General features: G+C 45.8%; 1 protein-coding gene across 1 annotated transcript; it reads right to left on the reverse strand.

Annotated features, from left to right (window-relative positions):
* Positions 1 to 811: 811 nt before the first annotated feature.
* Positions 812 to 12174, reverse strand: LOC148481412 (uncharacterized). Its single transcript, XM_088453532.1, has 5 exons — positions 11947 to 12174; positions 7103 to 7291; positions 2034 to 2221; positions 1604 to 1759; positions 812 to 1389 (listed from the first exon to the last, which is right to left on the reverse strand). Exons 2-5 carry the CDS (start codon positions 7282 to 7284, stop codon positions 1046 to 1048), a joined length of 870 nt encoding a protein of 289 aa, XP_088309658.1. The 5' UTR covers positions 7285 to 7291; positions 11947 to 12174; the 3' UTR covers positions 812 to 1045.
* Between the last annotated feature and the right edge of the window lie 5618 nt (positions 12175 to 17792).

Raw genomic sequence — 17792 nt, forward strand, 5'->3', positions numbered from 1 at the left:
ACTCCTCCACACTCCATGGCTACACCCTGTGGCTCTTCTATCTGCCTGGAATATTGATCAACCAGTTAAGAGTGAGGGGGGGTCACCATGAGATTTAGCCAGATAAATAGGACAAAGCGCACACCCCCCCCCCCCCCCCCTGTATACAGGAGGCTCTACCTATGCAGAACCTCTTCACATCACTTTCAACTGGAAGAGTGACTGAGAGAGGCTCAGCTCTGGCAAAAAACCCAGAGGCCTTAATTTAACACAATGAGCTGGTCATTATTCTAAGGCAAGGGGGTGGGCTGCTGTGAAACTACACATTTAAGGGGGTGACCCGTTTAGACTTGGTGGCCCATTATCCACAGGTGGGAGTGGAACACGATCCAGCCCTCTGATTTGAATGCCCCAATGACGGAGTTACTCCCAATGGGGTGGAGACACTAGAATGGACATTTCCTGGTTACTGAACATCTCTCTAAAGAGCGGTCACTGGAATTTCAGCTTCTGCCAGTTTCATTGAATTTGCACCTAATCTTTGCATGGGAACGGACTCCACATCAGTGGTAATACGCATCTTCTTCTCACCGGCAGCGGAGGCACGCAGAACCCCTGCGGCAGCTGACTCCATAATGAGCCACCAGCGGGCCAGAGTGGGAGGACTGGATGCTGCTCCCTGGCCAAGCGGCTGGCACCATCAAGACCATCACCAGTTCCCGCTCCTCTGTCATCCTGCGCTGGGGGTCTGGCCTGAGCCATCAGCTACATTATCCACAATGACTGAATATTGGGGAATATCCCCCGTTTTCCACATAAGACACTTCCAGAGTTGGAGTAAGCTTTTATTAAACAAACCAGAACATTTATATACACAAACAGGTCCCAACAGAGCTGAAACTGGTCAGCCAGTCACAGATCATTCTGCATCCGAGCTTTGCGCCATAGAACGAGGCCGCAGTACACGGGAAACACTGCGCTGATCCTTCACCGCCAAACAAATCAACCACCCGTTTTTCAAACTCTTTGAAATAAACAAAACTAAAACACTAATCTCATTTCTCACTCAAGGGTGGTGCCTGACCGAGCGTCGCTGCCCATAGCGCATGACGCGGGATCGCCGCAGCAGTCTTCTAGAGAAAGGAGTCTCTGAGGTTCTGGCCCGTTCCTGAGAGGTGTTCCCCTCGGATGAGGCATTGCTGAGCTCTTGGCTCGCCTGCAAGGCGGCAGAGACAATGTATCCCATCTGTACGCAGAGCTGCTCCTGCACTCTGGAGAGACGATGGAGGCGCAGCACCAGGCGATCGGTTACCGCCAGGATTTGCCGGGTTGTACGGTGATGCACATCCGCCACTCTCTGCATGTCCAGACTGGTGTTCTGCCCGGGGCCTTCCTGCACATCTGGGGGCACTAAGGAGTAAACAGAAAGTTATGTGACAATGGGGGGGGAGATAATGTAACTCTGCAAAACTTCCAGTCTCTACCACACACTTTACACAGGGCAATAGGATGCACAGGGGGAAAGAAGACAAAAAGGTTGTGCTCAAGTGTATAGAGCCTTGCATTACAGACTAATACATACTCTATCCGCATCGCTGCTGCCGCAGGAACAGTATCTACCCACCTCCATCAGGAGCCTCCGCTACAGGACCTGGCTCCGCCACATTCTGCTCTGGCTCAGCCTCCTCCTGCTGGTGACTGGATGACGCAGTTTGGGCCTCGTGATCTGAGCCAAGGCCAGAGTCTGGCAAGGAAGATGGCGAAACCGGGTATTCCTGGCCTGCAACAAAACCATAACAGTTATAGGAAGCACCGGCCGGAGCACAGCTACCGCCATTAACTTCGCTAGACTGTTACACCATTCGCCTGCGCTTCCACCACGTGATGTAGCCCGCCCGGCCCTTTCCGCCACATCACCACAGCCCGCCAGGGCTTCTACCACATCACTCGGCCCACCAGCCGTTCCACCACGTCACTCGGCCCTTCTGCCACGTCACTTCAGCGCACACCCTCCCCCCCAGCGCTTACGCCACATCACCGGAAGGGTCACTCACCTGAGCTGTCGGCCTCCCTTTTACAGCTTCCAGCGTTACCCTGAGGAGCCAGAATCAGCTCCATCTCCTGATAGAACGGGAAGTCAGCGGTAATGGCAGAGATCCGCACGAGACTTGTGTCCGCCAAGCGCTTTAGGCTCCAGAATTTAGTCTTTAGAGTCTGCCATCGAGCTTTCACTTCCGCTGTGCTGAGGAGACAGGAGAAGGAGTTACAGGCTGACAATCTATGAAGTCTGCTTTACCGGTCTCCAGAATAGACCACCAACGTGCCAAGAGGTGTAAACACATCGCAACAACGTACACCGGCGAGATGCATCGTTACATGGCATCGTCTCTAGGTACACACATTGTATAGTGGGTACCCAGCTAAAGAATCAGCCAGTAGTTGTGCGTTACATACAAAAGCAATATAATCCCTGCACGCACCTCGCAGCAAGGTCTGTCCAGGGACAAAGCAGCAACTTTAACAGGATTTGCACCAAACTGTAAATGGTTAGTTTTCCTCTACGGTGCCAAAGAGAGTCCCACCATAGAGAAGCCGCAGGAGTGTGGGATTGGTCTGAACCCTGGCCACAATGCCAGGTGGCCAAATACAGATTTAAGGAACCAATGGTTGCACTTGGCAGGGTGAGGTGACCCCTACAGCTGACGCTCCACTCATCTGCCAGACAGCACAAGTCACATGACAGGAGCAGGGTTATCAGTGCGTATACAGCAGCGATAGCCAATCATTACTCTGTCACCGGCAGCCCTATACAGCAGCGATAGCCAATCATTACTCTGTCACCGGCAGCCCTATACAGCAGCGATAGCCAATCATTACCCTGTCACCGGCAGCCCTATACAGCAGCGATAGCCAATCATTACCCTGTCACCGGCAGCCCTATACAGCAGCGATAGCCAATCATTACTCTGTCACCGGCAGCCCTATACAGCGGGGATAGCCAATCATTACTCTGTCACCGGCAGCCCTATACAGCGGGTATAGCCAATCATTACTCGGTCACCGGCAGCCCTTACATTACGGGTTAGCTCTCTTCCTAGTCAGGAATGTAGCACACACTAGAATGATGGTCTATAACGCAGCTCCTTCTCTTACCCGGGGTCTACGATTATAACTTCCCGAAACCAAGAACACGGGTGGGAAACCTGGGCGGCCATGGGTTAGTCAATGAAAAGGAAATATCAGGGTCCTCCTTCAGTACTCCATGTCAGCCATTACAACGGGACGTACCCAGCAATACGGATAAGACGGGCTTCAATGTAGGTATATTTGTATTATTCCGATTATGAAGCCACTCACACTGCATTATCAGACATTTATGTGAGGGGGACCAGTCTCCCGGCAGACAAAGCAGAGGAGGATATGGCCAGGTGATCAGGACTAGAGAAGGTCGGACAGACGCGGCGCTGTAGCAGTAACGCGGTCTGGTCACATCCCACCGCACATGTAACATGGACAGGCAACAGATGGTTGTAACCAGGAAACAGAGCTACGCGGCTCCCCTAGGCACCATGCCAGCGACACTGCCACTCCCTCAGCCTTGCGCCCCTGGTGGCAGTACTGCCCGCACCCACCCATCTATGGCCCCTTATAGACGTCCCTCCTGCTGCCTGTGTCTCCGAGGTCTGAGCGTCAGAAGTTACCAGCGTGCCTGTAGATTGGGCTCCATGTACCTGGCATGTCCCCCCACTTCTCATACGTCTGTATGATTACTGCTCAGATCGGGGCTTTTCGTGGTCCCGCATGAATCTAATACTGTCCTGGATCAATCCAATGAATGAAATGCTCTCACGACTATCCACTGACAGGGGAAAAAATATGGTTAAAAAGGAAGACAGTAGCGAAGGCCATCTTCAGACCATTTTAGCTGCTGTAGCCTATGGGCAGCAAGAGACCTTTGGTAAGAAAGTTAATGCTTAGAACCACTTTATCCTGGTAGATATTTAGAAAGTTCTCCATAGCGACCAATGTTCCGACCCTCCTGGCCGAAATGGGAGCCACCGGGAACACCGCCACCTTCCGGGCATATTTCTACATTTTCGGCACAATAATTCTAGTTTCTTACCACTGTCATTTGTGGCAATAAGAAATTAAGTTTTGCCTCAAGGAGCCCATCCCTAAGATGTGCAAGCAGTGAAATGTTTGCTAATGTGATAGAAAGATAGACTAGATGGGCCAAGTGGTTCTTATCTGCCGTCATATTCTGCCCCTTTTTAAACATATTGTTACCTCAACCCTTATTTCTTCTGAAGGATATCCTTATGTCTATCCCATGCTTGTTTAAATTGCTCTACTGTCTTAGAGTGAGCACACACGTAAAGCTTTTCTGTCCAACCATCCAACTTGTTGATTGGTTGGAATGAAGATCTGGTAACGTATGGGAGTATATGATGATCAGCAATTTGCTCCTAAATGCCAGAAAACAGATGAAAATGACGTCAGACAAGTTTGTTAAATGTTTGATCTAAACTATTTGTTCAAACAGTTTTTGTCCATTTTCCGGCGTTTGGGAGCAAATTGCTGATTGTCATTTGCTTTCATACGTTACCAGATTCTCATTCCAACCAATCACCTAGTTGGACAGAAAATCTTTAGGTGTGTACCCAGCCTTATCCTCTACCACCTCTGATGGAGGCTATTCCACTTGTCCACTACCCTTTCTGTGAAGTAATTTTTCCTCAAATTTCCCCTGAACCTACCACCCCCCAGTGTCAGAACATGTCCACTTGTTCTAATACTTCTCTTTCTTTGAAGAATGTCTCCTTCCTTTACCCTGTTAAAACACTTTATATATTTGAACGTTCTATCATGTCCCCCCTTTCCCTTCTCTGCTCCAAACTATACATATTAGGGTCTTATAGTCTTTCCTGGTACGTTCTGTGCTGTAGGCCATGCACCATTTTAGTTGCCCTTCTTTGTACAGTCTCTAATGTATTAATATCTTTCTGGAGATATGGCCTCCAGAACTGAACACAGTATTGGAGATGAGGACGTACCAATGACTTATACAGTGGCATTATCACTTCTTTCTATGGAGCATCTGATCACACCCACATATGCCCCTATAATGCCCATTTGATCCTCCACCACACCTATCAGCCCTCTCCACATACCCCTATAATGCACATCTGAGCCCCCATATAGCATCAGACCTCTCCACATGCCCTTATAAAGCCCATCCGATACCCCACAAACGCCTATAATTTCCATCCGATCCCCAAGGTAACATCAATGCCTCAAAAAATCTACTTGTAATAAGAGGCCAGGTTAGGTGTATAGTCCTAGCTACCTATGGTGATAGGTGTGTATCATGTAAGGGTGTATGTTGTATTTATTTTATCTCCGTATTCATGGGCTCGACTGGCACCTTCGAGTCCTTTCGGGTTCGGGAGAGGGAGAGAGAGAATTGTAATCTCCTGATCTATACTATGTTTCTGCTCAACATCTGACATGTTTGGCTTTCAGATCTGTTGATACAGGCAGAGGGACATAGATCTATATATTTTATTTTCCTCTTTTCTGATAAAAAAAAAAAAAAAAATTATCAAGAATTTTTTTTTTTTATTAAAAAGTAAGAGGGGGGGGGAGAATCAAAGAGGGGAGAGGGTGGTGCGGGGGCACCGGAACGATTTCATGTTACCCTTCCCCAACATAAAATCGTTCGACGCCCAGGGGCGTATCTATAATGGGCCCACACCGCACCAAACTCGGGTCTCCAGAAGTCCCAATACTGAAACAAGTATCTTTTGTACATATCAGGCTATTCGCCAGAGAGACAATCTCACGAAAATCAACATTATGGGGCTGATTCGGAGATGGGTACAAAGCAAAAAGATCCAGTAACTGTGCCCCTGGGCAGGCCATGCTGCTATACACATGGGGGGGCACCTGGGCAGGAGCATGCCATGCTACTATGTACATTGGGACAGGCAGGCCACGCTCCTATACATCTATTGTTTGTTCATGGAGGGTAAATACTGGCCCCTTTGGATTTAGAACACAGATGCTGGACAGCTTTATTCTTACACTGCAATTTATAGCAAAGTTTAATCATCACCCCCCAAATCCAACTCTGCCCATTGTGCATCTGCCCCCCCTGCAGCACGGCATGGTGTTACCCAGGGGCACAGTTACTGGTTTTAATTATTTGCTCCCAGCTCAGAAGAAGTTCCTCCATTACAATATATACACCCTGCAGACTCCATACACTGTCAAACAGCGCTAACATGACAGCGCCTAACACAAGCGATAAATATCACCATCACAGAGCACACGGCCATTATCGCATCAGACACCATCGTTCCTCCATGTGTAATGTATGGCGGCTGCCTGCGCTTATGGCAGTGTGCACGTACATGTGCTGAGCTCCGCCGCGCCTTCTCCCACAACCAGATCTGCTCAGGGAACCAGCAGACTGGCGTTTCCAGGTCAGACCTCAGCTTGTAGCCTCAGGTGGGGCATCGCCATGACCAATCAGAAGGAAAGTCCTGCGCTACACTAACCCATCGCGCTACACTAACCCATCCCGCTACCTGACCTACCTACTGTAGGCTTAGGGACCAAGGGGGGGGGGGGAGCCACAGTATATACCACAATAGCTACACAGCTATGGAGGGAGCTTACCCAGTGTAAACCCTGCCGTGGAGTACAGAAGAGGAATTATTTATTCTATCCAACATGGTGACATTTTCCCCTCCCCTGATTGGTAGCTTTGGCTGGCTCTCTCTCCCCCTCCCCTGATTGGTAGCTTTGGCTGGCTCTCTCTCTCCCCCTCTCCCCTGATTGGTAGCTTTGGCTGGCTCTCTCTCTCCCCCTCTCCCCTGATTGGTAGCTTTGGCTGGCTCTCTCTCTCCCCCTCTCCCCTGATTGGTAGCTTTGGCTGGCTCTCTCTCTCCCCCTCTCCTGATTGGTAGCTTTGGCTGGCTCTCTCTCCCCCTCCCCTGATTGGTAGCTTTGGCTGGCTCTCTCTCCCCCTCCCCTGATTGGTAGCTTTGGCTGGCTCTCTCTCCCCCTCCCCTGATTGGTAGCTTTGGCTGGCTCTCTCCCCCTCCCCACAATTCCTCACCTGACCCGGATATTGCAGCGGTTCAGAAGCACACAGATCCGCTCAAATACATCCCAGTTCTGGAACCCTTTACGGGTCAGCGCCGGAATGAAGCCCGTGTCCCGGATTAGGTCCAGTAGGGTGTGCGTCTCCGCGACTGTCCACTTCCGAGCTAGGCGACCATCGTGTGTCTCGGCCTCCATCACAGAACTGTGGGTGAGACGATGAGGACAGAGTAAGAGCAGAAGAGGAGACCTGAACATTCCAGGTTATCAGGCATTACAGGGCATGCATTCAGTATATCCCCAACCAGCCAGGCCATCAGAGATCACGCCACATAGGGCATGCACCCAGTATATATCCCCGAGCAGCCTATGCCCCAGAGCATGCATCCAGTAGGTCGCCGACAAGCCAGGCTATCAGGCATTACAGGGCATGCATTCAGTATATCCCCAACCAGCCAGGCCATCAGACATTACAGAGCACAGCATGCATCCAGTATGTCCCAGACGAGTCAGGTTATCAGACATTACAGAGCACAGCACGCAGAGCATGCATCCAGGAGGGCAGAAGTCATTCAGATAGGGAAGGCAGGGTAAGTGACAGCCATACTCCTCCCACAGGAAACAATTGCAACACATTAACCTTTATGTTCGGCTGGATCAGTTCTTTTCCGTCATCTATATACATTTTGTGGGAAATTATCTGCCTGTACCGGTTACTGTAGCATTAGTTTCCTACATATAGCACAAAACATAGGGACAAACTTTTTGTTGAACTTCAAATTTCAATTTCTTTGTTACACAAAAGGCTAATTTTGTGTGTGGGTACCAGGGTACGTCAGGGTACATCAGCCATACTCCAGGAGGCAAGAAGTAACATTACCGGGTCTTCGTGTGGGAGAAGAGAAATGGGATGAAAGTGCGAGTGTTTAAACATCAATTATCATACAGCGACAGTATTGCGTGATTATCATACAGCGACAGTATTGCGAGTGGTCCTACATGATAAATCAGGTTTATTTCAGGGAATAAGTTGTTCTGCTGCAATTAAAAATGCCACAAACATACACCCGGAAAGGGAAAGGACCGCTTGCAAAGAGCGATTGCAGAAGTGAATGAAGATCCCGGGATAAGCATCAAACATATTGCCGGAAAGTATGGACTGAAAAAAAGACTAGTTACTCATCTGAACGGGCAATTGGTTAGCTGGCAGGAATCCAGTCATTCCAGAAGATGACGGAAGGGAACTAGCGGAATTGTTGAGGTGTATGGCCAAATGGGCATTCACACTAACAAGAGAAGTGAAGGACATCATGAGTAGTATGTAATTGAGCACAACATCCGTACGCCTTTCACCAACAGGCCGGGAGACTGGTTCCAAAATATTAAGTTGTACCATGATTTAACAGTGAAGAAACCTGAGGAATTATGGAAGCTAGAAGAGATATCAGATAGCCCATCATCATGTACAGCTTGGCATAAACCTCTTATGTCAACGGACATGATCATTCAGGGACATCTGCTGGAGGACCTCAGCCTTCTGTAGTCAGTGCTCGTATCAACCATTAGGTTGGGAGGGTGTACTGGTTCCTGTAGTGCTATCTGGAGGTTTCTGGGGTACCTCCTAGGTGAGTTGGCTCTCAGAAATATATTTTATATTACGTATGTGCTGTTATGTGGCACAACAGTATGCAATTATAACCCAGAGTGGGTGCTACTATGCAGCGTTAGGGACACCGGTACAGAGGAGCCTCGATGCGGCCCAGCACTTAGCCATATACAGTATTTGCAGATATATTCATGAAAGACCTCTGGATTTCTATCATGTTGTAGTATTGTATTCAGGCCTTTGGGCTTTTTTTTGCAGTGTGCTGGAGGAAAACCTTTTTTCCCCTGTAGTCCTGAGTAACCCTCCTGTAGTCCTGAGTAACCCCCCCCCCTGCCATTACAAGTGCCTGTGAAAAACCATTAGGTTGATATGAGCAATCACTATTTTGTGTTTTGCTTCTGTAGTAGGACCTGGACCTTTGGATGAACATGTGACTCTTCCACAAAGAAGCCCATGGAAGAGTCCCAAAAAGCGACGTTTTGAAGAACTTCTTCCCGCAAGCTTCACCAAAAGTCAACTCCGCCTACCAAAACAAGACATTGAGTCCATACAACTACAGTAGCGATAACTTCTGACAAATATGCTCTGAAAATAAAAAGGCGGCTGAAAGAAAGGCAAAACCTAGGCAAAAACGTCGCTTTTATAACTAGTGCTAACCGTCCAAGAGTCAAGTCTAAGCTCCTCCAAAAGAAATTATTGGAAAGAGACTCATTACTTTATCCCCTGAAAATGAAGGTATTCATCTTCCAGACACAGACAGATGTGTCGTTGGGCCTAGATTGGCTCCAGGAAGAAAGACCAAAACATTTATGAAGAAAGTACAAAATGCCATTTCTGGAGTTATTGGGCCCATTGAGACAGTCTGATAACCCCTTGCTGTAACATGCAGCCATTGATGAGGTGGAGGAACTGTACTGTAGTGTGAAAGTACCACAGATCTCTTTACAGATGAGACATAGACAGACTGTAAATTGTGCCTGTGATTAGTGTAGGATAAGTATGTTTTTTTAATGTATACAACTTGTATAATAGACACCCCAAGGTATGCCAAGGTACAATGATACCAAGGTACAATAATGTCTGTCAATTACCCCAGTTGGTGCTCAAATCAGCCCTTTAAATTGCCCATGAATCTGTAATTTATTCCATCCAATGGGGTAAGTGGGACAGCTACAGACACTAGAAGAAGGGAGGGCCCTGCTGATCTAAGCCTGCAGCCTGAGGGGCGTCTGTGGTGGAATAGGACAAGGAGACCGGACGGTGGGTGGATAAATCAGATTAAAACGTCTTGTTGAGGAAGTTAACAATCAATCATCCATAAAATCTATATTTTGCAGTATAACACCCACAGAACCAAACAGCTATTCCCCCATAGAGCATGCACCCAGTATAGCCAGCTATTAACCCCCCACAGCATGCATCCAGTAAAGCCTCAGCCAGCCATTCCATCGCAAGGCATCCATTCGGTATATCCCCAGCCAGCTATTCCTCTGCAGGGCATGCATCTGGTATATTCTCAAGCAGCCATTCCCCTGCAGGGCATGCATCCGGTATATTCCCAACCAGCCATTCCCCTGCAGGGCATACATCCAGTATATTCCCAACTAGCCATTCCCCTGCAGGGCATGCATCCGCTATATTCCCAAACAACCATTCCTCTGCAGGGTATGCATCCAGTATATCCCCAACTAGTCAATCATTCCCCTGCAGTGCATGCACCCAGTATATCCACAGCTACTCAGCCATTCCCCTGCAGGGCATGCATCCGGTATATTCCCAACCAGCCAAGGAGCCATTCCCCTGCAGGGCATGCATCCAGTATATTCCCAGCTAGTCAACCATTCCCCTGCAGGACATGCATTAGGTATATTCCCAGCCAGCCATTCCCCTGCAGGGCATGCATCCAGTATATCCACAGCTACTCAGCCATTCCCCTGCAGGGCATGCATCCGGTATATTCCCAACCAGCCAAGGAGCCATTCCCCTGCAGTGCATGCATCCAGTATATTCCTAGCCGGCCAGTGTATTCCCAGACAGTCATTCCCCTGCAGGGCATGCATACAGTATATCCCCAGCTAGTCAACCATCCAGTACATTCCCAGCAAGTCAACCATTGCCCTGCAGTGCATGCATCCAGTATATTCCCAACCAGCCAAGTAGCCATTCCCCTGCAAGGCATTCATCCGGTATATTCCCAACCAGCCAAGGAGCCATTCTCCTGCAGGGCATGCATCCAGTATATTCCTAGCCAGCCAGTATATTCCCAGACAGTCATTCCCCTGCAGGGCATGCATACAGTATATCCCCAGCTAGTAAACCATTCCCCTGCAGTGCATGCATCCAGTATATTCCCAGCAAGTCAACCATTGCCCTGCAGGGCATGCATCCAGTATATTCCCAACCAGCCAAGTAGCCATTCCTGAGCAGGGCATGCATCCGGTATATTCCCAACCAGTCAAGTAGCCATTCCCCTGCAGGGCATGCATCCAGTATATCCCCAGCCAGCCAACCATTCCCCTGCAGTATATTCCCAGCCAGCCATTCCCCTGTAGGGCATGCATCCAGTATATCCCACACCGGGCAGCCATTCCCCTGCAGGACATCCATTCAGTATATTCCCAACCAGCCATTCCCCTGCAGGGCATGCATCCAGTATATCCCCTGCAAGTCAAGCATTCCCCTGCAGAGCATCCATTCGGTTTATCCTCAGCCAGCCATTCCCCTGCAGGGCATGCATCCGGTATATCCCCAACCAGCCAGGCCGCCATTCCCCTGCAGGGCATGCATCGGGTATATCCCCAACCAGCCAGGCCGCCATTCCCCTACAGGGCATGCATCTGGTATATCCCCAACCAGCCAGGCCGCCATTCCCCTGCAGGGCATGCATCCAGCATATCCCCAACCAGCCAGGCCGCCATTCCCCTGCAGGGCATGCATCCGGTATATCCCCAACCAGCCAGGCCGCCATTCCCATGCAGGGCATGCATCCGGTATATCCCCAACTAGTCAGCCATTCCCCTGCAGGGCATGCATCCAGTATATCCCCAGCTAATCAGCTATTCCCCTGCAGGGCATACATCTAGTATATCCCCAAGCAGCTGCACAGCTATTCTCTTGCAGGAAATTATATCTGACACACAAATGCACACTCCACCAGTATAACCACAAATGCCAGTTACTTAGCATACTCACATAGATGTACAGATAAATACAGAGCAAATGCTATGACAGACAGTCTGCTATAATACACCCACCAGTAATGAAAGGTGAGGAGACCAGCATTCAGCAATCACAAGTACATGCAGAGGCTCAGTCTCCTGATATAATGCTGCTCACAGCCCACACCTGACTGCTGTTAGGCTGATAGTCTAATCCCAGACATGGTCCATCTATGGATCTATTCTACAACAGGACTGAGCACACCTTAGTGATGGGGATTATGGAGACACCATGCAGTAGGTGTGAGCGCAGATGGAATATGAGGCAGGATCTGGGGGTAGTACCAGTTCACATTTTTAAGGCTATTCATACTTGACCACAGGTGACTTAATTAGTACCTCAGTCAATTTAATTTAACCATATGGACTGAAGCATGGATATCCTTAAAACCTGGACTGTAATGGCAGAGTTTGGGAACCTATGGCAGAGGTTCCCAAACGCGATCCTCAGGGCACTCCAACAGTTCAGGTTGGAGAGATACTGTATCCATGATTGAACAAAGGTGTATAAATCAAATTGACTAAGGTACTAATTAAGTCACCTGTGGTCAAGCAGGAATATCCTTAAAAATGTGAACTGGGCATACACTATACAAATATCTGTCAGATATCTGTCAAGTCTGGCTGGTTGGAATGAAAACCTGGTAATGTATAGGAGGAAATGACAGTCATCCATTTGCTCACAAACACTGGAAAACAGGCAAAACTGGTCGTTCAGACGAATTGGGTAAAACACACAAATGTAACCAATTTGAACAATTTTTTTGGCCGTTTTCACTGTTTAAAACCATATGATGGACTGTCACTTCCTCCCATACATTACCAGGTTTTCATTCCAACCAGCCAGATTGGACAGATATGTGACAGATAAGTGTATAGTGTATAACCAGCATTAGTGATAGACAGATATGTGACAGATAAGTGTATAGTGTATGCCCAGCATTAGTGACAGACAGATATGTGACAGATAAGTGTATAGTGTATACCCAGCATTAGTGATAGACAGATATGTGACAGATAAGTGTATAGTGTATACCCAGCATTAGTGATAGACAGATGTGACAGATAAGTGTATAGTGTATGCCCAGCATTAGTGACAGACAGATATGTGACAGATAAGTGTATAGTGTATATCCAGCATTAGTGATAGACAGATATGTGACAGATAAGTGTATAGTGTATGCCCAGCATTAGTGATAGACAGATATGTGACAGATAAGTGTATAGTGTATGCCCAGCATTAGTGACAGACAGACAGATATGTGACAGATAAGTGTATAGTGTATGCCCAGCATTAGTGATAGACAGACAGATATGTGACAGATAAGTGTATAGTGTATACCCAGCATTAGTGATAGACAGATATGTGACAGATAAGTGTATAGTGTATGCCCAGCATTAGTGACAGACAGATATGTGACAGATAAGTGTATAGTGTATACCCAGCATTAGTGATAGACAGATATGTGACAGATAAGTGTATAGTGTATGCCCAGCATTAGTGACAGACAGTTATGTGACAGATAAGTGTATAGTGTATACCCAGCATTAGTGATAGACAGACAGATATGTGACAGATAAGTGTATAGTGTATGCCCAGCATTAGTAATAGACAGATATGTGACAGATAAGTGTATAGTGTATGCCCAGCATTAGTGATAGACAGATATGTGACAGATAAGTGTATAGTGTATGCCCAGCATTAGTGACAGACAGATATGTGACAGATAAGTGTATAGTGTATGCCCAGCATTAGTGATAGACAGATGTGACAGATAAGTGTATAGTGTATACCCAGCATTAGTGACAGACAGATATGTGACAGATAAGTGTACAGTGTATGCCCAGCATTAGTGATAGACAGTTATGTGACAGATAAGTGTATAGTGTATGCCCAGCATTAGTGATAGACAGATATGTGACAGATAAGTGTATAGTGTATGCCCAGCATTAGTGATAGACAGTTATGTGACAGATAAGTGTATAGTGTATGCCCAGCATTAGTGATAGACAGATATGTGACAGATAAGTGTATAGTGTATACCCAGCATTAGTGATAGACAGATATGTGACAGATAAGTGTATAGTGTATGCCCAGCATTAGTGATAGACAGATATGTGACAGATAAGTGTATAGTGTATGCCCAGCATTAGTGACAGACAGACAGATATGTGACAGATAAGTGTATAGTGTATGCCCAGCATTAGTGATAGACAGATATGTGACAGATAAGTGTATAGTGTATGCCCAGCATTAGTGATAGACAGATATGTGACAGATAAGTGTATAGTGTATGCCCAGCATTAGTGATAGACAGATATGTGACAGATAAGTGTATAGTGTATGCCCAGCATTAGTGACAGACAGATATGTGACAGATAAGTGTATAGTGTATATCCAGCATTAGTGATAGACAGATATGTGACAGATAAGTGTATAGTGTATGCCCAGCATTAGTGATAGACAGATATGTGACAGATAAGTGTATAGTGTATGCCCAGCATTAGTGACAGACAGACAGATATGTGACAGATAAGTGTATAGTGTATGCCCAGCATTAGTGATAGACAGACAGATATGTGACAGATAAGTGTATAGTGTATACCCAGCATTAGTGATAGACAGATATGTGACAGATAAGTGTATAGTGTATGCCCAGCATTAGTGACAGACAGATATGTGACAGATAAGTGTATAGTGTATACCCAGCATTAGTGATAGACAGATATGTGACAGATAAGTGTATAGTGTATGCCCAGCATTAGTGACAGACAGTTATGTGACAGATAAGTGTATAGTGTATGCCCAGCATTAGTGATAGACAGATATGTGACAGATAAGTGTATAGTGTATGCCCAGCATTAGTGACAGACAGATATGTGACAGATAAGTGTATAGTGTATGCCCAGCATTAGTGATAGACAGATGTGACAGATAAGTGTATAGTGTATACCCAGCATTAGTGACAGACAGATATGTGACAGATAAGTGTACAGTGTATGCCCAGCATTAGTGATAGACAGAAATGTGACAGATAAGTGTATAGTGTATACCCAGCATTAGTGATAGACAGTTATGTGACAGATAAGTGTATAGTGTATGCCCAGCATTAGTGATAGACAGATATGTGACAGATAAGTGTATAGTGTATGCCCAGCATTAGTGATAGACAGTTATGTGACAGATAAGTGTATAGTGTATGCCCAGCATTAGTGATAGACAGATATGTGACAGATAAGTGTATAGTGTATACCCAGCATTAGTGATAGACAGATATGTGACAGATAAGTGTATAGTGTATGCCCAGCATTAGTGATAGACAGATATGTGACAGATAAGTGTATAGTGTATGCCCAGCATTAGTGACAGACAGACAGATATGTGACAGATAAGTGTATAGTGTATGCCCAGCATTAGTGATAGACAGATATGTGACAGATAAGTGTATAGTGTATGCCCAGCATTAGTGATAGACAGATATGTGACAGATAAGTGTATAGTGTATGCCCAGCATTAGTGATAGACAGATATGTGACAGATAAGTGTATAGTGTATGCCCAGCATTAGTGATAGACAGATATGTGACAGATAAGTGTATAGTGTATGCCCAGCATTAGTGACAGACAGATATGTGACAGATAAGTGTATAGTGTATACCCAGCATTAGTGATAGACAGATATGTGACAGATAAGTGTATAGTGTATGCCCAGCATTAGTGATAGACAGATATGTGACAGATAAGTGTATAGTGTATACCCAGCATTAGTGATAGACAGATATGTGACAGATAAGTGTATAGTGTATGCCCAGCATTAGTGACAGACAGATATGTGACAGATAAGTGTATAGTGTATGCCCAGCATTAGTGATAGACAGTTATGTGACAGATAAGTGTATAGTGTATATCCAGCATTAGTGATAGACAGACAGATATGTGACAGATAAGTGTATAGTGTATGCCCAGCATTAGTGATAGACAGATATGTGACAGATAAGTGTATAGTGTATACCCAGCATTAGTGATAGACAGATATGTGACAGATAAGTGTATAGTGTATGCCCAGCATTAGTGATAGACAGATATGTGACAGATAAGTGTATAGTGTATGCCCAGCATTAGTGACAGACAGACAGATATGTGACAGATAAGTGTATAGTGTATGCCCAGCATTAGTGACAGACAGACAGATATGTGACAGATAAGTGTATAGTGTATGCCCAGCATTAGTAATAGACAGATATGTGACAGATAAGTGTATAGTGTATGCCCAGCATTAGTGATAGACAGATATGTGACAGATAAGTGTATAGTGTATGCCCAGCATTAGTGATAGACAGATATGTGACAGATAAGTGTATAGTGTATACCCAGCATTAGTGATAGACAGATATGTGACAGATAAGTGTATAGTGTATGCCCAGCATTAGTGACAGACAGATATGTGACAGATAAGTGTATAGTGTATGCCCAGCATTAGTGATAGACAGATATGTGACAGATAAGTGTATAGTGTATGCCCAGCATTAGTGATAGACAGATATGTGACAGATAAGTGTATAGTGTATGCCCAGCATTAGTGATAGACAGATATGTGACAGATAAGTGTATAGTGTATGCCCAGCATTAGTGACAGACAGATATGTGACAGATAAGTGTATAGTGTATGCCCAGCATTAGTGACAGACAGACAGATATGTGACAGATAAGTGTATAGTGTATGCCCAGCATTAGTGACAGACAGACAGATATGTGACAGATAAGTGTATAGTGTATGCCCAGCATTAGTAATAGACAGATATGTGACAGATAAGTGTATAGTGTATGCCCAGCATTAGTAATAGACAGATATGTGACAGATAAGTGTATAGTGTATACCCAGCATTAGTGATAGACAGATATGTGACAGATAAGTGTATAGTGTATGCCCAGCATTAGTGACAGACAGACAGATATGTGACAGATAAGTGTATAGTGTATGCCCAGCATTAGTGACAGACAGACAGATATGTGACAGATAAGTGTATAGTGTATGCCCAGCATTAGTAATAGACAGATATGTGACAGATAAGTGTATAGTGTATGCCCAGCATTAGTGATAGACAGATATGTGACAGATAAGTGTATAGTGTATACCCAGCATTAGTGATAGACAGATATGTGACAGATAAGTGTATAGTGTATACCCAGCATTAGTGACAGACAGATATGTGACAGATAAGTGTATAGTGTATGCCCAGCATTAGTGACAGACAGATATGTGACAGATAAGTGTATAGTGTATGCCCAGCATTAGTGATAGACAGTTATGTGACAGATAAGTGTATAGTGTATATCCAGCATTAGTGATAGACAGATATGTGACAGATAAGTGTATAGTGTATGCCCAGCATTAGTGATAGACAGATATGTGACAGATAAGTGTATAGTGTATACCCAGCATTAGTGATAGACAGATATGTGACAGATAAGTGTATAGTGTATGCCCAGCATTAGTGATAGACAGATATGTGACAGATAAGTGTATAGTGTATGCCCAGCATTAGTGACAGACAGACAGATATGTGACAGATAAGTGTATAGTGTATGCCCAGCATTAGTAATAGACAGATATGTGACAGATAAGTGTATAGTGTATGCCCAGCATTAGTGATAGACAGATATGTGACAGATAAGTGTATAGTGTATGCCCAGCATTAGTGATAGACAGATATGTGACAGATAAGTGTATAGTGTATGCCCAGCATTAGTGATAGACAGATATGTGACAGATAAGTGTATAGTGTATACCCAGCATTAGTGATAGACAGATATGTGACAGATAAGTGTATAGTGTATGCCCAGCATTAGTGATAGACAGATATGTGACAGATAAGTGTATA

Source organism: Taudactylus pleione, unplaced genomic scaffold, assembly GCF_031769625.1.
Source record: "Taudactylus pleione unplaced genomic scaffold, aTauple2 ptg000580l, whole genome shotgun sequence".
Taxonomy (NCBI): domain Eukaryota; kingdom Metazoa; phylum Chordata; class Amphibia; order Anura; family Myobatrachidae; genus Taudactylus; species Taudactylus pleione.

Excerpts from the sequence above, each read along its gene's own strand:
- LOC148481412 (XM_088453532.1), bottom strand. The coding sequence starts at position 7,284 with ATGGAGGCCGAGACACACGATGGTCGCCTAGCTCGGAAGTGGACAGTC. Across the intron at positions 2,222-7,102 it reads CGCTGCAATATCCGGGTCAG|CACAGCGGAAGTGAAAGCTC; the intron begins GTGAGGAATTGT and ends CTGTCTCCTCAG. Across the intron at positions 1,390-1,603 it reads AGCGGAGGCTCCTGATGGAG|TGCCCCCAGATGTGCAGGAA; the intron begins GTGGGTAGATAC and ends TTTACTCCTTAG.